This window comes from Perognathus longimembris, chromosome 1 (assembly GCF_023159225.1).
Source record: "Perognathus longimembris pacificus isolate PPM17 chromosome 1, ASM2315922v1, whole genome shotgun sequence".
NCBI lineage: Eukaryota > Metazoa > Chordata > Mammalia > Rodentia > Heteromyidae > Perognathus > Perognathus longimembris.
In genome coordinates, this window is record NC_063161.1 from 30,785,600 (window position 1) to 30,807,985 (window position 22,386).

General features: G+C 35.6%; 1 protein-coding gene across 3 annotated transcripts in view; it reads right to left on the bottom strand.

Moving 5' to 3' along the window:
* The window catches only part of Nav3 (neuron navigator 3), a 619,731-nt gene that overhangs the window by 76,241 nt on the left and 521,104 nt on the right, over positions 1-22,386 (bottom strand). For all 3 annotated transcript variants that reach the window (XM_048359143.1, XM_048359134.1, XM_048359124.1), the window contains 3 exons: positions 4,790-4,919; positions 3,842-4,112; positions 1,385-2,093 (listed from right to left, as the gene is read on the bottom strand). In XM_048359143.1, coding sequence (XP_048215100.1) covers positions 1,385-2,093; positions 3,842-4,112; positions 4,790-4,919 — 1,110 coding nt within the window. The remainder of the gene's footprint in view (positions 1-1,384; positions 2,094-3,841; positions 4,113-4,789; positions 4,920-22,386) is intronic.

Here is a 22,386-nt window from a genome sequence, read left to right on the forward strand (position 1 = left end):
AGTGAAATATTTTGTAGTGAATATGAGAAATTGTTTCATAGGTAATGGGCCACAGGAGGGCACTCTTGGCTTTTTCTTCAGCAATGCAAATATTTATACTGTAAGCCATGATGTATCCCATTCAATCAGAATCAGAATCCATGTTTCAAATGGCCTGTTCTTCATTAGCATGTCTCACGAGGAATCAAATCTCATATTTATTTTCTAAAAATTTGTATCTAAGCTTGCTTGAATGTAAGAGTAAATGTTTCAACACTGCATATCTAAGAGATCAAAATTCTTGATTTAGTTGGCAGGCTAAAAAGAAACTCTAAAATGTTTGACAGTAATACATCATAAAACATACTCTTATCATTTTTGCAGATGAGAGACCAGACCTGGAATGGTTTAGCTATTTGAGCCAAATCTAACTATATTCATTTTCTTGCCACTTGGCATATTTAAATACAGTGGTATCTCTGAGCAGAACAACCCATATTTCTTACCAAAAACAATCTGGGTGCTGAAATTCCCTGTGCTGCTTATCAGAGTCATGTTGGAAAACACTGATGAAGAATTGGGAAATGTAGCCCATAGTCATTATCTGGATTAAACATTTGCATGCTTTCACATTCTGCCATTCAGATCAGAAATGTTCTTTACTATATGAAGATATGATGTGGCAGAAATTTGCCCAGTGGAATATCTTACAAGGAATCCCATCATCTGTACTCATCACCACTAACCCATGAAGAGTCAGGAGGATAAGGAACATGGGAAATGAATCCCAACAGTCATAATGACCTTTGTTGTGTCAAATTTTAATTATTGAAAGGATGGGTGAAGATCAGTTAAAAACTTATAAGCTATTACTTCATGATATCACTACTCCTGAGGATCTCCACCTGATTTTTAGTCTTTTTTTTTTTTTTGGCCAGTCCTGGGCCTTGGACTCAGGGCCTGAGCACTGTCCCTGGCTTCTTCCTGCTCAAGGCTAGCACTCTGCCACTTGAGCCACAGCGCCGCTTCTGGCCGTTTTCTGTATATGTGGTGCTGGGGAATCGAACCTAGGGCCTCGTGTATCCGAGGCAGGCACTCTTGCCACTAGGCTATATCCCCAGCCCGATTTTTAGTCTCTTGAATATGCTGTTTGTATCACCAATACTGCAGTGATAGTTCAATGGTAGAGTTTGTTTCTCAGTGAAAGCAACACGTTTTTTGCTAGCTACTTCCATGATCAGCTACACAGGACTCCCAACATTAAGACATCCTAAGAAGACATACGCAGCTTAGAATCTATAATTTTAGGATATATATTAAATAATGTTTAGTATACATATATAAAAACATCATATACATATATATGTACACATACATTTTCCAGTATAATTTTACCTATCCTTACCTTCGAAATGTAGGGGAAGCAATATCTGGATACTTGGACCCTGGCTGCCTGAGTCCTGGGGTACCACAGGCACTGGCAGAAGTGGGGCTGGATTTGGGGGAACCTGACAAAGATACACTATCTGAGTCTGAGACGGCAACTTTTTCCTTCTCCTTGTCTGTTTGGTTGACAGTGACTGGACTGGAGCGTCCCGAGCCAATCTTCGTGGGTTCTCTCAGTTTGGAAGTGGTGGCACCCGAAGACTTGCTGCTGACATTTGAGTCGATACTGCTGGTGCTGGACCTGTGGCCCCCTCTTCCTGGAATGCCGCTGGTGCTGGATTTGGAAGGGCGGGGCAGGCTGCGATACTGGAGAGTGGTTTTGGAGCTCATGTGCATCCCCACATCATCCTGGTTCTGGGAGCCATCCAGGCTGGTTTTCCTCCCCGTATTTGACTTCCCACCAATAGCAGCTGACTTGGGGATTTTACCCAAGGTGGCCGATCCGCTCGTTATGGTTGCTCCACTGCTTGTGATCAAGGTAGATGATGTGACTCCACTTGCTTTCTTAAATCCAAAAGAGCTGGTGGCAGTGGATCTTGCAATGCCAGAGGGGGGCTTTTTCCCTTCATCTCCGCTGCTTTTCCCTGCATCAGAGGGAGATCTCTGCAGAGATGGTCCTTTCAGGGGAGCTTTTCCTTTCTCTGAAGCTTTGGCATCATCGGTCTTTCCTGATCAAGAAAAAAGACAGGAATAGGTGTGTCCGCATATTCTGATGTCATAATAACATTGTCTAAAGCAATGTGAGTGTTTCTTTACATTATTTCAGTCCCTTCATTATTATTTTATTTTTATGAAACCCATTTAGGGAATTAAGTGATAAAAATTTGACTGTCAGAGCAAAGAGAATGGGCACATCAAGGAAATAAAATGGAAACAGGTAATTACGTTATGTGTGGATGTCTTAGATCTTGCAACTCCTGTTTTAAAAGGCTACAACTTGCTTAAAAGACTCCTGGGCACTAGTAACTCATACTTGCAATCCTAACTACTCAAGAGGCTGACATCTAAGGATCATGGTTCAAAGCCAGCCAAAACAGGAAATTTGATGTGACTCTTACCTCTAATTAACTACCAAATGCCAGATACAGAGCTGTGGCTCAAAGTGTGAGAACAATAGCCTTGAGCACAAAAGCTCAGGGATAGTGTTCTGGCCCCAATTTCAAGCACCAAGACTGGCACAAACGTATTTCTTAAGGCTACCATTTATTCCTCTCAAGCTAAGTAATAGAAACAATTCATCTGGATATGTGTGAGGTAATCATACTTTCAGTGTTCTGTGACACTTTAAACATTTTGTAGTCTTAAATATGTTGCAATTTATATTTCTTTCAATGTTCCATTTCATATTGTCTAATTCAGAGGGCATCTCAAATACCGAGCATGTAACTCATTAAATTAGTGTGATCGCCTTCCCCAGTTAGAGGTATTGGTGAAATTCAGTAGCACACATAACAAAAAGATTGCAAACTTTCAGGAACAAGTCAGAATAAATGAAGGCTTCTCATTTATTCCTCAACCTGATTTTTATTTCAGCATGTCCAGAAAGGACTAAAAAGTACTAAGATATCCACTAGGCCCAAACTATAAGGGTAGATGCTCAAGAACGCATGATTTAGTGGGCTTGTATGATCTGAAAAATGCTTAGCTTATTTGTGGTTTGTAGGATTCTGTGTAAAGCATTTGGAATTTAGATTACAAAGGGTTTTTTTTTGTTATTGATGAGATATGATAGCTAATACCTATAATTCTCAGGAGCTAGAGATCAGACCAATTATGGTTCAAGGTCACCCCAGATAAAAATATTTTGAGGACCCTACCTTAATCAATAAAGAGTTGGGTATAGTGGTGATTGCTTGTCATTCCAGGTATATATGGGAAATATAATTAGTAGTATTATGGTTCAGGCCACTCCAGGGCTAAATAAGAGACTCTATTTGGAAAAAGAACCAAACCACAATGGGTTGAGGAATGGCCAAGATAGATCAACTGTCTGGCAAGTAAAAGGCCTTGAGTCTAAACTGTAGTACTACAAAATCAAGTGTAAAATATGGAGAAAAGTTTGATTTAAAAAGAGAGCTATTATCAGGGTGTTGGTGGCTCATGGCTGTAAACCAGCAACTCAGGATGTTGAGATGTAAGGGTCCTTCTTACTATTGAGACTTATCACCAACTAACCACCAAAAAAGCCAAGAGTAGAGCTGTGGTTCAAGTGGTAGGGTGCTAGCATTGCGAAGAAAAAAAAGAAAGGAAAGCTCAGGGCAAGACCTATGCCCTGAGTTCAAGCTCTTAGGACTGGCTTGAGATAGAGGTGAGAGGAGAGAGGAGAGGGGAGATAGCAAGCCCCCTATTATTTGTGAAAACAGAACATCTACAATAAAAGAACTTTTGCAAAACAGCTACCAAGCAACCGGCCTACCGGGAGTCTTGAGTGCACTTGTACCAGCTTTCTGCCTAGCTGGTGCTGCTCCTTGAGCAGACATGCCTCTTCTCCAGGAGCCTGTTTGTGACATGGACAGGGACGCTTTCTGAGCTGCCTTCTCGGGGTCTTCAGAAAGTACTGAGGATCCCCCCTTCCATTTGCCACCTCCATCACCATGGCTTTCGAATTCCCCTTCTGGCTTCTTCAGCTCCTCAGGACTGTCCCATGTCTCATCAGTTGTGGTGCGTTTCTCTATGTCTGTCTTTAACTGCAAAGAAAGATATTTTAGAAAACTTTAGGAAGAAAAAATAATCTGTCTGTGTGAATTAGGCCTTAGGATGCATTTGCAGATAACTGGTCTAAAAAAACAAACAGCAGCATTTATCCTTCAAAAAGCTGAAGAGACAATTCTATTTTTACCAATAACTTAATTTAAATTTCATTCATTTTAGGCACATATTTCTCACTTACACATATTAGAGCATATCAGGATAAATATGTGCAGAAATCCTAATTAAACACCCCAGAAAGAAAGGAATGTTCTATGCCATGTGTAACAAGGAAAAATAAGATATGATAAAAGATAATTATTTCATGTCGACTCCTGACTTGCCATTCACATGAGACCTACTAATCTATTGCAGAGATCAATGTGAAGTTAATAAAAGAAAACTATTCAAAGTCAAGCTACTACTAAATTGTGTGATATTAAACAAATACAGAAATATTAGAAGGAAAGTGATAGCAACACTGGCAAATCTGTATCAATATTTACCTATCTCTCTATATATCTTATATAATTAGAATAGACTGACATGAAAATTGTTGTAGCTGATTAAGCAGTATTTTGGATTAAGGGACTGCATTACAACTTAACCTACTACAAAACAAGCAAGGGAAAGACACTAGCAGCAGCACTGGAAAAAGGAAGAGAGTAGTCATCACCTGCGTATTCTTCCTGGAAGGGACAGTGATGTTGGAGTAGGAGCTGACGGAGGATGTGTTCAGGTCATCAGTACTGATGTTATCCAGGGTGTCACTCAGACCACTGCTCACTGAACTGCTGTCATCCCAGCTAAAGGCAAGACATAAGCAGCCATGAGCCAAACACTGAGTGTACTAGGCATTCCTCCCATCTGTCCATACAACCTTGTTAGCCTTTCATTTGTTTCCTAATCTTAGGAGGAAAATGTATGCTGTTTCTATTTTGGGAAAGCTTTACTTAAGGAAATCACATGCCTACCTGAGAATAATCTTACTTGGTATGCAGAAAAAAACAGCAATCAAGGTTCCAAGGGAACATGTGTGAAATGAATAGAAACATGCAGACAGATATTGCAGACTATAAGGAGAATGTAACATTCCATTTGAATTTTTTCTCCCCAAAGAAGCAACCTTAAGTGATAGGTAGATAAGGCTTAAGGCATATAATAATTCATGCTTTGTCCAAAAACCACAATAGCTGTGCTTTAGTCAGGAACCTGACTAAAGTCATCCTTTATTTTTATTTCCTACCCTAGCAATTATTTCCAAAAATTCACCTAAATTATTGGCCTAAATTATTGAGGCATAATTAAGGGGCTCTGTCTTTGAGACCATTTCTAACAACTCTGAACAACACAAAGTACTCTCTTATATGCTTTTCCTGTTTTATTGCTTTTGCATTCAATACGATTTCTCTTCCTGAATCTGGCTGAGAGATATAAAATTCACATCTGGCCATGACACTGCTCTGCCTCTCTTTTGTAAAGCTTTAGATTCTACATTTAAATGTACTTGCCTCACTGGAAGCAAATACATTTATGAATAAGAGAAATACCTAAAATTCTGAATGTATTTGTTCTTGACATAGAAAAAAATAAATAAAATAGCCTTTATCAATATTCATGTTCAGGCTAGCATAGGCGCCTTCATTTGGTAAATGTGTTAAATGATGCAGAAATAATGCAGGTTAAGTAGGGTAACCTGGCAGAGAACAGAGAAAAGAACTCTACTGTGCCATGATAGGGTAGAAGGCAGTCTTCTCATTCATTGATTGGTTCTCGTCTCTGACTTATTAACCATTTTTCTCCTTTGTCAAGTCAGTCCATGCATAGTAGACACAGTAAGTATCTATGGACAAAAGCCAGCTTTCATGAACTGGGCACAGAGATGAAAAGCTTTCTGCAAATTATCTGTACATTGAGAGTATGTATTATGAAACAATAAGGAGAATAGTACAAAGAAGTGGCAAGTGAATTGACATGTTGAGCTATTTTGTAAGTCCAAAATAACAATGATGCCTTCAGATCACACCTGAAACTTATGGCCAAAGAAAAACTGAAGTTATAGCTGTGGTGTTAATAATGATGTCCCCTCTTACGTGAATATTTTCTTGAGTTGATCTATATCACAATTACCAAAGATCCTGATAAAGGCATATTACTATCTGAAAGAAGTGAATGTGAAAAGTTGACTGGCTCTATGTTTAAAACCTTCTAATATTCTGGAAAAATCAAACTGTAAAGATAGCTAAAAAATCAGTGGGTGACGCGGTTAAGAATGTGTGGTATGCATAGCTAAAGGACAAAAACTACTCTGCAGTTTAATTGAACTATTCCCCATGGCTGTTGTGGCGGATACCTAGCTGAGTAAGAATGAACACTACTGGAAGCTAGGAACTCTGGGTAATCAAAATTTGTCTACAAAGTTCATGTCTGTAACAAAGGCTCCACTATAGTGGATGGTATAGTTATTGGTGTGGAAGTGGGTCTAGAGTAAGTGGTAACTGAGAATATCTTATTGGTTAATTCTGCTTTGAAGCCAAATATTCTTCATAAAATACAGATGATGCTTTTTGATTTTTTAAGAAGAGAATAGGGTTTTCCAGATTGGATTCTGCCTTCTTTAGTTTAATCTCCAGATCTTCTGACTCACATTATGCATTATGACATAAACCTATGGTGTTTCCATCACCGTCACCTTGGTTTTGAACCTCTCTGTATGATCCAGTTAGCCCTTCTGCATATCTGACTAAACATCAGTACCCGTACATTCCAGATCTAGGATCTCTACTGGAAAGACTTTTTTTACTTTCTCTTCTCAGGGGGAATTAGGTAGCTCTCCATCAAACTGCTATAATGCCATGTCTTTGAACATAAGTGTTTTATAAATCTGTAAGAATGGGGCTAAGTTGGCAATAGCCTGTCCATTCCCCGGGGTCAGAGCACTTGTATCATTAAAATATATATATATATATATATAATGTTTTTAAATGAAATGTATAATATTTAAATAATGAATAAAAAAACTTAGATTTTATTGAGATTTAGAAAAAGACTTCTGAGAAATCACTTGTTCTTAAATAAGGCTTTAAGGAATATCTAAATGATGATAATAGAGAATAACATTCTGTATTCAAATAGTGAAATCACACTGAATGGTAACATTTCTAATGGGGATTCTTGAAGTGACTATTATTGAGGTGATGAAATAGACACCGATATTTGTAATAATATTTTTTGCCAGTGTAAATTCTATACAAATGACCTAGTCACATTCTATAATGCTGCACCCCTTCATGACTCTTCCCCCTCTACTCCCTCACACTGAGAACCATACTTCCTGAATCTTTGGGAGACATAATCAAATCATAAACAAACTATAGCACATACATATTTTATGAAATGACAAAACTATTTTAAGGACTGAATGCTAATAAATTCAAGTTACTTAACCCCAAATAATTCTTTGAGCTACATGGAAATCCTATTTTACATAAAAACTATAACTATTTTGATTTCAAAGGAGTGTTTTTCATTTATGTTTACTTTTCCTGGATTCTAGGGTTTCCTAGCTAATAGTTTTTCTTTTCCTTTTTGGTGCCAGTTCTGAGGCTTGAACTGAGCACCTGGCTGCTGTCCATGAGCTTTTGTGCTCCTTTTGTTAATTTTTTTTTTTAATATATTGAAAAGATGATGAAGAGGGGTGTTACAGTTGCCCAAGTAAGGTAATGAGTACATTTCTTTTTAAACACTGTTAGCCCCTCCCCCTCATTTTCTCTCACTTACCACTCCCCACTCCCCTGCCCCCCATTGTAAAATTCATTTCCAACATAGTTTAGTGTCAATGTTGGGTTAGTTTATCCTTTGTTCTGCTGTTATCCTTTGTTCTGTGATTCCTTTTTGCTTCCACCATTCCATAGACAACACAAAGGGTACAGAAAACCAAAACCAAAAAAATAGAAATAACTGCATACAGGATTTAATAAGAACATCTTATTTCCAATTCTTGAAGTTCATTTTGATATGCCTTATTACGTATGGTCCTATGCACTTAGTAATTGGGTTACTGTGATCCCCTGCTAAGAATATCATAGACATATTGTACTTATTACAAATGAGGGAAAACATACAACCTACATTTCTTTGGGCATGGCTTGCTTTGCTTAATATAATTTTTTCCAGGTCTTTCCATTTCATTATGATGGGGCAATGTCATTCTTTCTGATGGAAGCACAGAACTCCAATAGTTATCTAGGATTGTGAACCTCTAAATTTGGTGCAATTACAGGGCTCAGGGATTTTTTTTTGTCTTAAAAACTGTGTTCTGTGGTGGTATTGGATCTGCTTTTAAAAGGAGAGAGAGAGTGAAGATACCTATCTGTGATTTTTGCTCCTTTAAACAATTAGCAGGCAGAAGCCAGGGACAGTGCTCAGGTCCTGAGTCCAAGCTCCAGGACTGGCAAAAAAAAAAAAAAAGACTATATTAAACAAGACTATAAAAGGACTATGTTAAAACTATATTAATCATTTTTACCTTTAATATTTACTTTTGATTTTATATCTCCTTACACATAGTGTGAATCACTTGAAATAATGGACTATTTTATTTATAGTTATAGTTATAATATACATGGTTTTAATATTGAAACTAGCAAATTCTTCTTAGGTGAATAAGCTCTTTTTGCTTTTGAAAATACTCATTCTACTCAGTAAACTTAAATTGGATCAAATTCAATAATAAATATGTTTTGTGAAAACATGTTCAGTATATTTCTTTGCTAAGAAAACTTGAAGGAACAAATTTTGATTGATGACATTGCTTTTCTAATTTTAAACTTCTGTGGCTTTTATCTCTGATGTTGTGGCTTCCAGAATTCTCCATGACTAAAATGCAATTAATCCTATTTATTATGGCATATTCAATTAAGTTGAAAAAAAACTTCAGAGAAAATAGTTTTTAATGAAAAAGTTTTAGCATAATTAGCTCTGAGTAATAAGTCTCAAGTCTCATCAAAGTATCTTCTCATCCTTTCATTTTTAATTGCATTAAGATAAACTAAGAGTACTTCTCTATATTCACAAAGGCTATGTCAAGCTCTGTCAAGTAACAGACCTAATTCTGCTAAAATTTCCCTCACTTTCTGTGACATATTCATAACTTATGGGTATGTTCATCCATATAGCTGGCATTTCTGCATTGCATTCAATTATGTTAAAATAAAGCTATTAAAGTTCGCACTTAAAGAATATTTACATGGAGATATTTTTTGGTTTAATATCCCTGGATGTAACTGGAGTGTTATGTGGGGGTGAAATTTTTTTCCAAAATGGCTATATAATTTTGAATTCTTAACACAAGAAATGAAAATTCCAGCCCCCCAACAGACTTTTCAATACTTCTTTTTTTTTTTTTTTTTTTTTTTGACCAGTCCTGGGCCGTGGACTCAGGGCCTGAGCACTGTCCCTGGCTTCTTCCCGCTCAAGGCTAGCACTCTGCCACCTGAGCCACAGCGCCCCTTCTGGCCGTTTTCCATTTATGTGGTGCTGGGGAATCGAACCGAGAGCTTCATGTGTAGGAGGCAAGCGCTCTTGCCACTAGGCCATATTCCCAGCCCTTCTTCTTTTTTTCTTTTCTTTTCTTTTTTTTTTTTTTTAAAAAAGGATATTTGGGGTTGCCAGTGGCTTACACCTGTAATCTTAGTTACTCAGAAGGCTAAGCTCTGATGATCAAAGTCACCCAGGGCAGAAAAGTCCCCATGAGATACTTATCTCCAATTATCAACTCAAAAACTAGAAGTGGCACTGTGGATCAAAGTGGAAGAGCACTACCCTTGAGCAAAAGACAGCATCCAGAACTGAGTTTAAGTTCCATGACTGACAAAAAAATGACATTTATAACTTTGATGGGGTTAAATACTTGTGAGTAGTTCCTCAAACATATAAAAATAGAACTTCCATAGACTTAGCCATGCTACATATGGGTATGTCTGTAAGAATCAAGGTCAGCATATAACAGAAACTGCATACTAATAGTTGTTGTGGAACAATTAGCTATGGTCAAATTATCAACACAGTGGCCCATCATTGGATGAATGGATAAAGAAAATGTAGTATACACAGGCAATGGAGATTTACTTAGCAATTAAGAGGAATTAAATTATGTCATTTGATGAAAAAGGGTAGAACTGGAGATCATCATGTTAAGTAAAATAACCGAGTCCCTCACAGACAAGTATTATCTATTTTCTCTCATTTGTGAAAGCTACAATGACCACCACTGTATTTCTAGCATCCAACACAAATCCTTGAATTCAAGAAGCATTCAATCAACACCAGACTAATAAGCCATTCAGTAATGGCCACCTGCCCACTGGATATTTATTCCTGACAGTAATCACCTAATTGGAGTCTGAATTATCAATCATGAATAGGATATTATGCAGTACATTCGATTTCTGAATTTCATTTCAATTTGTGGCTCAGTTCTCTAGACAGCACTTTGCTTTATGGGTCAGATCTGGAAACAGGCTCTAATTCCTTATCCGTGCCCATTCTCGTTTGAGTTTTCAATTACAGTTCATATATATTAGCTTCATTTTTAAAAATCTCAATTGTTTTAAATACTGTTGAGCATATTCAATACATTTATGTTTTATTTAAACACGTTTTTAAAATCAAGTTGTTGTTAATAACTAAGAAAAAAATTAACTGGAGTACCAGAATTTGAGACCTAGGAATAGTTTCCAAATATACAGGATGATATAGTAGATGAATTTAGAAACAGTCAAATGATTAGATAAAAGTAGAAATATTCATTTATTTTATTTTGCAAGTGTTTATTATTATTATTTGTGTGTGTGTTATTATTATTTGTGTGTGTGTGTGTGTGTGTGTGTGTGTGTGTGTGTGTGCGCGTGCTAGTTCTGGAGCTTGAAATCAAGGCTAACACTACCACTGAGCTACAGTTCCATTTGTGACTTATTTTCAGTGATTAAGTGGAGATAAGAATCTTAAGGACAATTTTGCTTGGGATGATTTTGAACCTTGATCCACAGATTTCAGCCTCCCGAGTAGCTAGGATTGCAGATATGAGCCACTGGTGTCTGGCACCAAATGAGAATTTTACATATGCAAAAGTCAAACTTCAGTGACTGATGAGATCATTTCATATAAGCTTTTAATTATGCTACTTTCTGCAAGGGAAAGATGGGTAATATTTGCACAATAAACTAAAGGCATCATTGAAAATACTCCCAATGAATTCTAAGGTATGTTTCTCCATTTTTATTTCCCTTATTAAAATAATAAGAGACGTCTGTCTTTCAAATACAATATAGCCATAATAATGTGTGCAACAAAAATAAAACTACTGAAAACTTGTTGGGGAGATATGGAGACAGAATTTCAGTAGCAAAACATTGAATCAATTATTTTTCTCCTGAAATTTTAGTGAATAGAAGACTGGTTAGTAATTCTTTATACTCTTCCTTTTAACAGCAAACACAGTACGCTCACTGACAACTTTTAGTATAAAAACCACTGATGTGTAAACTTAATATTATTTTAGGGTCACTGATATTTCTATCAGAAAGCAAGTGAATGTGATTTTAATAAAGACGGATTCATTACTTCCCTGGAAAAAAAACCTTTATTATCATGAAGAAAAGCACACAATTATGACAGAAGATTTTTTAGTTGGAAAAACTAAGTATATATTAATATTAATAGACAAGTTTTAGGTTAAATAACTATTTTTAACTTAGAAAAATGCATTATGATTTTTACTGTAGATTAAATAAAAGTGCTCTACCTTCTCAGGTCTTTCATCCTACCATTTCTTATTATCTGTCAGATCGAGTAGAGATTTAATCACTGCCTTTCTGATACCTCATATTAACTACTGTGCTTCCATTCCTGTGGTTTATCTCCTCACAATCAGAGAACTATAATTATGGGTGTGATAGAAATATAGGAAAAGTAAGAAAATTTAAGAGGGGGCACCCTACTTAGTTTGGATGAAAAGCTGTTTCTTTGAGATGATCATTAAAAATAGATAGGTAAAGGCAATAAATCCGTGCAATATAGAGGAAAGAACAATTAACAAAAGTAGCTTAGCTAGAACAAAAACAAAATCAAGTAATTGAGAGGACTAGTGGAGTGGGCAAAGATAAATGTCCCCATTTTGAGATTAAAAAGGCAAGCAGGACCAGTGCTGGCAAGATTTTATAAATACTGGAAAAAAACTTGAGCTTCTTGAAAGTACAGCAGAAATCAAATGGTTTCATTATTTTTAATTGAGATATTACTCACATGGTATAATGCAATCTTAAGAACATCTTAAGCAATTGGTTTGATGAAATTTTACATATATCACCAAATGATCATAAGATTCAGACCAGGAATTAGGGTCATGTTAGTAGGTCTCCAGACCCACTTCTGTATTACACTTACTAGCAAGGATTAAACTCAATCTGGTTTTGAGACAACACCAAACAAATTCAAAGTGAGGGAAGTGCTCATTATAGAAGCTATGGAAACATGAGTCCAAGACCCCCAAACTCCAGTGAAGTCCTGAATCCTGGCACAGAAAATGGATATTAATTGGAAAAGTGAAATCATTGATTAGAGTAAGATCTCTATTTTCATTGAGTCTTTTCTTCTAATATTAACTTTTTAGTTAGTGGGGTCAGAAAATAGCGATGTGATGTGCTGATATTAGAGGAAGCTATGTTGGTGGTTGTGGGAATTTTCTCGCCGTTTTTGTAACTTTTTTGTCAAAAAAAAAAAAAGATCCTTAGGTAGTTGTACAAATGAGTTGCCCTTTAACAAAGCAGTTTATGAAGACAATGCATCTTGCTCCCATGTCAATTCTTCCAAAATTTTCACCCATCCCTTCTATCCTCATTTAGAATATAATTTGTGTATTATAAATGTATAAGAGATAAGGAAATAAAAGTGAGGAGCTAAAGAAAGACTCTAGGTTGACTTTTCAGTTTTTGATAAAGAATTACAAGTTTCAATATATAATTTTGGCAAAAACAATAGGGCTTGCTGATGGTTCAAATCAGAGTAAGAGAATATTCTAGATCATTTGTCTGGCAGCAGAGACAAGAGAACTGTTTTGAGAAAGTAAAAGAAGACTCACTCAAGAGTATCCAACAGCAATACTGACAAGAAAATATGTTTTAAACTAACTGTACAACCTGGGTGGGGGGGAGGAGGGAGGTGGGAGAAAAGTGAGGGAGGAGGTAACAAGTTTGTCAAGAAATGTACACACTACCTTATGTATGTAACTGTAATCACTCTGTACATCACCTTGACAATCAAATTAAAAATAGCATTTAAAGCTAATTTGAGTTTAAAGCTATGTTTGAGTTTGGAACTGTTTTCACATATAAAACAGGTGAGCTTATTAAATCATAGCTTAAGAGTGTAGCACTTGATAAAATAGAAATTCATATCAACAATATGATTAAAGTCTTCCCATCTAATTATTTTAGTGTGCACTTAATGTTACAAGTTTATTAAATACAAGTTTATTAAATAGACACTAACATTAATATACTGTACACTTTGTGCAAAAAGAGCTATCCTTATACACTTACCTTTTCATTTCTTTTAATTTTCTCTAGAAAACTAATGGAGTTTAAAGTTATTCTATTGTAGGATAGATAATAAAGATAAACAACAAAATGAAAAGCTCATTTTTTATAAGAGAAATTCCCAGTTAACTTGGTTACATGTAATAAAAAAATGTTTGCTTAAAATGGACTTATACAGTCAAGCAGTTTTTTATATATTTTAATAACGTCTAAGGCAAAGCAAAAATATCTTAAAATATATAACAAAATCATAAGAGCAATAAAGTAATGCAATTAAAATTTCATTTGAACACATTAATGGAACAATGCTCATAATAGTTTTTGTAATTTGTCTCAATGCTCACTGTAATAATGCGATTAAGTTATAGGACTAAAATTCACAAATTTTTATTGTGTTAAGCTGAAAATATAATGTAGTGTATGTGAACATAAGCCTCAAAGTTCTATCATGGTTTTTTGTTATCTTTTATATATTTTACATGGACTTCATCACCAATATCTAGAAACTCATTCTTGAAAACTCGGCTGTCCATAAGAGTGTAAAAGGGGCAAGAAAATTTTCTATAGTCCTGTCCATGAGTAAGCACCATTAATATTTTCTGATGAATGTCTGACCAGTCCTTTCCTGATTTCCTGGATATATTACATGCAAGCATGTGCGTGCACACATGCACATGCACATACACACATACACACACACACACACATACTGTTCTGGTTGAGACTTTCAGGATGGTATCATCTGCACATGGAATTTTCATTCACTTCATAATATGACATCTATTGTCATTAATGCCTATATAAATTTTTTCTAAATCATTACATTCTAAGCACCACATTCATATTATTACACATTTTATCATTTCATAAAATTATTTACAATTTTCCAGCTATTATTAACACAGATACAACAAATGCCTTGATATATAAATTTTATGATAATTTTCTTAGGATAAACTCCAAGAAAGAAAATTTCAGGTTCATAGGATAGGAACACTTGAAACAGTAGAAGCAGCTCCCCAGTTGAAGAACACCTTGTTTTATTCTCCTGCAAGTCATATAATAGTTCCAATCTTAGAAATCCCAGAGTAGTTTCAAATAGAATAGTTTCCTATAGTAAGTTGAAAAACTAACAGTTTCTAAATTGGAGTTTCCAATTACATTCTTCAAACTATGAGAATGAGTTTTCTTTGGTTGGACTATTTTCAAACCAGTTTTCTATGTCTTTTTGTAATTTTCAATGGATTATAATAACTTTTCATTTTTACATATTAAGTTTTCAATACTTTTCCAGTGAACTTTGCAATTAGCTTTCTCCCAGAAAACTAACCTTATTTTCCCTTTCTTTCAGCTCTTATAATCATTTTCAGAGTAATGTAAGAACTGATTTTGCTAGTAAATGTCTTGATGACCATTCACTGATATCCATTCATTCCTTATTTGTTATTATGTTTTATAACGTCTCAATATATGGTATATGGTCGCTTTTAATGATTACCAATGTACTTGTTAGTTTCTATGGCAATACCATGTTGCTATAAATATGTTACTAATGTGAAGATGATTTTTAAAGACAGAATACAACTTTATATATACACACACATATAATTAAGTATTCAAATTTCTCGGACACCTCAAAATGATAAAAAAAAACTATGAATTATTCTAAACATTGGTGACCACGTATGCTTTCATTTATTTACTGCCTCATCACATATTTGTAAATTGCCTATTACAAGTACTGAGAATAGGCTGGGGATATGGCCTAGTGGCAAGAGTGCCTGCCTCATATACATGAGGCCCTGGGTTCGATTCCCCAGCACCACATATACAGAAAATGGCCAGAAGTGGCGCTGTGGCTCAAGTGGCAGAGTGCTAGCCTTGAGCGGGAAGAAGCCAGGGACAGTGCTCAGGCCCTGAGTCCAAGGCCCAGGACTGGCCAAAAAAAAAAAAAAAGTATTGAGAATATTGAAATCAGTCAAGTATTGTAAAGGGATAACTTTGACCTTAATTTATGAATATCATTCTCACTCTTAAGAATTCACTGATTATTCTGATGGCAACTATACACCTAGTAAGAGGTATTCTGATTAACAGCAGTCATAGTAAGCTGCAGATAAATTGTCTCTCATTTCAAAAACTCTTTCCCATTTGAAATATTTTTGGCATTTGCTTCTTCTTTCACAACAATGGAAATGCCCAAATTACTGTAATTTCAAGGTTGAGTGAAAAGAGAAACATTGTATAGAAATAAAAGAGCTGCTATAAAGCTCACCAACTTAGCTATAAATCCAACTGTGAAGAACGATGAAAACAGAAATCTGTTTTATTTTATCTTTTTAGAGATAGCATGCTTAAAGCAATAAGAACAAAATAAAATTTTATTTTTCATTGGAAATATTAGTAACAATCAAGAAATATTTTTGCACCAAGATATACAAAATATGATGTAACAAAAACATTCCAGCTACTTGTTTTAAAACATTCAGAATATTGCCATGATAAAAATATTATTTTAAAAAGCCACCCAAGTGAGGGACTATCGTCAGGAGGAGGTGAAAGATAGTTCAAAATTAGAGGGATGTCTGTCAAAAATTATATCCCCCTATTTCAGAACACAGATGGTACCAGTAACAATAAAATCCTGCAGCAGAGACTGTCTGGCACAATTTCAACATGGCCATTTATAGTTTCTAGTAAAAACAATGAAATGCTATGCCTTTATATCATATTAAGAAAGGAAAAATATAATGACGACATGCAGATCATCTTAACTGAGGAAAAGGATTCAATTAATTAAGCCATGACTCTGGATTGGGTGAGTGTATTAATTTTCTGACATTTGACAGGTAGGTTGTTATTACTGATGTTTACTTAACATGAAAAGGTCTAGCACATGGGCAGCTGCTACCAAGTCATTACTGTACTTCCCCTATTTCTGAATCTTGTTTAGTGACGTCCACTTAATTTGGGTTTGCTGTTGGGAGAGGATTCCAATTCTCAGATTACTGCTGCAGTCTCTCATTTTAGACAAGTACACTAAAGTTGGAGCATACTCACAGGTTACTGTAGAAGAAAGCACACATGAAGTGATACTGAGCCTGAGCACAGCCAGGAATGAGAATAGAGGGTAAACAGGAGCTGAAGAAGCACAGAACCCAAACAGAAGAGACAAGATAACCAGTAGCTAAACAGCAACCACAAAGAATACTTGGACAAATGGAGCATCCCATCCTTTCAAATAGAGCTTTTTGTATCACTACAGAAGAAACCTAACTTTCAGGATTTAGTAATAACAAACTTACAGAAAGGTGTGACAAAAAGATGTAAAGCCTTGGAGAACATTAGGTCTTTTGTGTGTGAAACAGCATAAGGGAAGTCAGATGAGTAGAATGGGACATAGACTATTAGGAGCTGACTTTAAGTGTTGACCTTGAAGATTGAATTCTTCACTCTATACCAAATACTGAATATAATACCATCCTGTCTTAGCTTCATTTATGTGAGTTACTGGTCTTTACAGGCCAAAAATGAGTAAAAATGTGTGGATCAGAAAATCACTTTTATCACTAAGATTTACACCAAACCTATGTCCTTTCCTGTAGTTCTGTATTTTTGGTTACTTCTCGAGCTACCACTCATCTGTGTAGCAAGTTCCTTTGTAATCATTCCTCCGTGTTGGTGTGTGGATTCTGCATCCATGGATTCAGCCAAAGAAAAATGATAATATTTGGGGACATTTGTATCATATTGAAAATGTATAGCCTTTTCTTTATTGTTGGCTAAACAATATAGTTTAAGATTGTGTACATTGTATTACCATTGTATTAAGTGCTATACGTGTTATAGAGATAATACAATGTATACAGGATGATATACATGGACTATCTGTGAGTACTAACCCATTTTCTATAAGGTATGTGAGCATTTGAAGTTATCAATGGGCTACAGGGTACTGGAGCCAATCCCTCACAGATAATATAACATGATGATAGTTCAGGGAATATGATTTTGAAAGACATGTCAACTGGACTCTAGCTACACAGAATTCAGCTGAACACACATTGGGGGTTTATAATTTGCCTAAGTCCACTATCTGTTCCTTCTCAGTAGTATTAAGGAAATATCTGCCAAAGAAAACCCTGAGAACAGTTTCAATTTATATTCAGTCAGTATGCTCAATCAGATCTGTGTTCTCTGCATATGCTTCTCCTCATTCTTATGGCTATCAATCTTACCATTCCCCAATAGACTACAGCTGAAATAATCTCATTGGTATCTTTGCTTCTCATTTGACTTCCCAATACATCCTTCAAAATTCCAGAATAAAAATTGGCACAGTGGCTCAAGCGTGTAATCCTAGCTACTTGGGTGATAGAGATCAGGAAATTGTGATTAACTCCTCCAAGTCCAGGCATAAAAAAGAAGTTTGTGATACTCTATTCTCAACAAATGGCTAGGTATGGTGTGTACCTGTCACCCCTCATAAAGGAGAAGCACAGTGGCTGGATACAGTGGCATGTGACTGTCATACTGAACTATGCTAGAAAGCACAAAGTAGCATGACTGCTGTCCCAGACATAAAGTAAGTCCCTACTTTGGAGATAACAAATGGAAAAAGGTGTTAGGGGATTTGGCTTAAATGGTCGAAAGGCTACCAACAAGTCCATCACCCTGGATTCAATCTCCACTTTTGTCAAAATGCCAGAATAATTTCATAAAATCCTAGTATAGTGCAAATACTCTCCTGAGTTCTTTATTTTTCTTATTGACCTGGTTTAGTTGGGTTTCCCATTGTTTCAGTACATAGGGTCACATGGAGGTACTTAAGTCTTCAGTATATGTCTCAATTTCATATATTTATGTAGTTCTTATCACATTTTTCAACAATTTTTTCCTGGAGCAGTTTCAATTGTTTTAAGCTAAGTTTTCTCTTCTCTCAAAAACCTTCTTTAAATAGCCATGTATCTGAAATGACCTTCCTTCTCTTTTTGGTAAGCATCCAATTCAAACAGAACCCTCATTCATCATCACACTTCCCCCACCAAACTGATTTTCTTATTTTGCTAATCTAGTTTTCCTTAGGACATGATTTAAAAACAGGTAGTTATGGAAAGATTTCTAGTTGTATGTATAATTAGTTTTATCAGTATATTCAAATACACGTTGAAATTAATCTATATAAAACTTTTAAGATTTCATTATTGTAGAGCTAAAAGTATCTGAGCCTCTTAATTACTTGATGCTTTTATCAGAATTTTTAAAAGATTATAGCTATTTGGTAATTTTGTTTTCATTTCAAGTGTTAATATAAGAATAGAGACCATTGAAAATTCAAATAAGGCAAGGGTTGAAAATCTGTCATTCCTAAATCAGTCTTCTGACCAAACTTCCTTCCTTTCTCAGTATATCTGCCCTAGATGATCTCATTCTGATGTCCTAACCGAACCTACTGTAATTTTTTGTTGGTTTATCCCTGTATGAAGTAGGTAGTTTATTCTGAGGAGCTAGTGTATAGGGAAAAAACATCTTAGACTTTAGAATCATTTGTCCCAATACTCAAAAGGTTAGCAGAAACAAAGACATAAAAACATCAAATAAAACATTTCTGTAGTTACTCTGTGGCATGGATTTGCGATATATAATCTTGATCACAATTTTATCAGAGTACTCTGTGAAATTTCAGGTATTTTGCTAAATTTAAAATGTTCTCTTTCTTCCATCTTCAGTTTTCTAGGTTCTATTATAATTGATGGTCATAAAGTTAAACAAAAATCAGGTTTTTCTCTTTCGTATGCCCATAGAAGGTATAAAAGACAGACGATTCAGTATGTTTAAGAAAATCTCTTAATTTTAATCTGTTTTAATTCACAAGCCAGAAAAGCAATAAGATAATCTAGGAACTCTTCCTAAATGTGCTTGTTCCCACAAAAGGAAATCTCAAGCTTAATCTTAGTTATGTGAAAAAGAATGGCTCATCTTCACTGTTTATCAGGAACTCAGAATTACTTCATTTCCTCTTTCCTATCCCAGGGATGTGCAGGTGCTTACTAGGCTGGGGAAGTTTTTTAAAATACAATCATCTTCTTTTTGGCCAATGAAAAAATATTTCAAAAAGTAGACTTGCGTGGCAAGATTTTCCAGGGCATTTGACTAAGAAACTAGCTGGTAAGTACTATGTAAAAACCAAATCAGTATCTTGAGCTATGATTTGCCACAGGGAGAAACCAAAGTACCTGTTATCTTTTGGCCTCAGATAACTTAAAATGTGTCATAAGTTGCAATGGATATGGACAAAATGCTTTAGAAAATAGCGAACACTTCAAAATACTAAGGAAGAGTGAAATGAGGCTTAGTTTATTTTGCTTTAGAAAAGTATTCCAATACCCAATGAGAACTCAGGTTTAGAGATTTGTTATTACGTGCACTGTGGCCCTCTATGAACATTAACCAAAAATTTTATAAGGGACTCACCCTGTCCCTGACACTCCTTCCTTCTGCTACGTTGTATGGGTACCTATTTACAATGTAACTCAGAACAGCCCTTATAATAAATATAACCTTCCCCATGAACTAAAAATTGCGATGCAATCTAAGTTGTAAGATCTGTGTCCTGATTGGTTTTATACAAATTGTATCTTCCCTTTACCGGCCATTCAACGGACAAAGGCCTCATATCTAAAATATATGCAGAACTAAAAAAATTACTTTCCTCCAAAACAAAACCGCAAAGAACTAATAGCCCACTCATCAAGTGGGCTAAAGACCTACAAAGAGACTTCTCTGATGAGGAAATGAGAATGGCCAAGAGACATATGAAAAAGTGCTCTACATCACTGGCCATAAAGGAAATGCAAATCAAAACAACATTGAGATTCCATCTCACCCCAGTAAGAATGTCATATATCAAGAAAACTAACAATAACAGTTGTTGGAGGGGATGTGGCCAAAAGGGAACCCTACTTCACTGTTGGTGGGAATGTAAACTGGTTCAGCCACTCTGGCAAGCAGTATGGAGATTCCTCAGAAGGCTAAATGTAGAACTCCCCTACGACCCAGCAACCCCACTTTTGGGTATTTATCCAAAAAACTACAAACAAAATCAAAGTAAAGCCACCAGCACAACAATGTTCATTGCAGCGCAATTTGTCATAGCGAGAATCAGGAACCAACCCAGATGCCCCTCCGTAGACGAATGGATCAGGAAAATGTGGTACATATACACAATGGAATTTTATGCCTCTATCAGAAAGAATGACATTGCCCCATTTGTAAGGAAATGGAAGGACTTGGAAAACATTATTCTAAGTGAAGTGAGCCAGACCCAAAGAAACATGGACTCTATGGTCTCCCTTATTGGGAATAATTAGCACAGGTTTAGGCAAGTCACAACAGAGGATCACAAGAGCCCAATAGCTATACCCTTATGATCACATAAGATGATGCTAAGTGAAATGAACTCCATTTTATGAAAATGATTGTTATATCAGAGTTGTAACTACTTTCAACATCCCATGTGTATCTGTAGTTTCTACTATTGATGATGTTCGTGTATCACCTTCTTGTGATTGTATCTACACTATCTCTGTAATCTTATCTGAGTGTATGGGAAAGAGTGTGTACTGGTATTAGAATTAGGAAATTCAAAGGGAATACCAAAATTGAGAGACAAAGGGTAAAATACGAGAAACAACAACAAAAGCCATACTTGCAAAACTGTTTGGTGTAAGTGAACTGAACACCTCAGGGGGGGACAGGGGGAGGGGGGAGGGGGGTATGAGGGACAAGGTAACAAAAAGTACAAGAAATGTATCCAATGCCTAACGTATGAAACTGTAACCTCTCTGTACATCAGTTTTATAATAAAAATTTTTTAAAAGGTATTTAAAATTACTGAACCCAATTAATTTTTTCTTCTTACCTACTGAAGACAAATTTATAGTTTAGGATATAGGTGGGAGGCAAACACACAAAAAGGGGGGATATTTAGGATTGAGCAAAAAGGAAATTCTGATTAGGCAAAGTTTGATGAAGCTTCAGGATGAGGGTTGATTTTTCTAAATTTTATGTTCCTGCTCCACTAGTAAACTATGGTTGTTTATTCCAGGCTTAGCTTTCAGTAATACAATCTGATTATTTTGCTTACATGTTTAATACTCCATCAAGACAATCCCAGACTTACATTGTTTTACATTGAGGATGAGTACATATTTAGTAGAATCCATATTTTGATCATTTTGATGCTGGCTATATGCAATATGATTCTTTCTATATTGACCACCTAACTGATGCACTGTAGAAAAATTAATCTATAATACTTAATACTTATTAAAAGCATTATTTTTTGTGATACTTTCAACTTAAGATAGGGCATTTGGGTGCAAGGAGCACCTGGACTAACTTCTTTTGCTACATTAGTAAGGAAGATATTCCTTATTTTGCCATTTGTGATTCTGAGCAACTTGATCCCAGACTGATATTGTGATCATTTGCTCCTCCAGTTTCTACACAAGAAGAAAATGGTTCTGTTCTTAAAATAAAATATACTCTTCTGCACTCATAAAAAAAAACAAAAAAAAATTGTATCTCCCATGCTGTCTAGAGCAGCTGCCTAGAGAAGCTTTGCTGAATGAATACAGAATAAATTCTGTGAGGTAAAATCATTAAGAAAAACAAA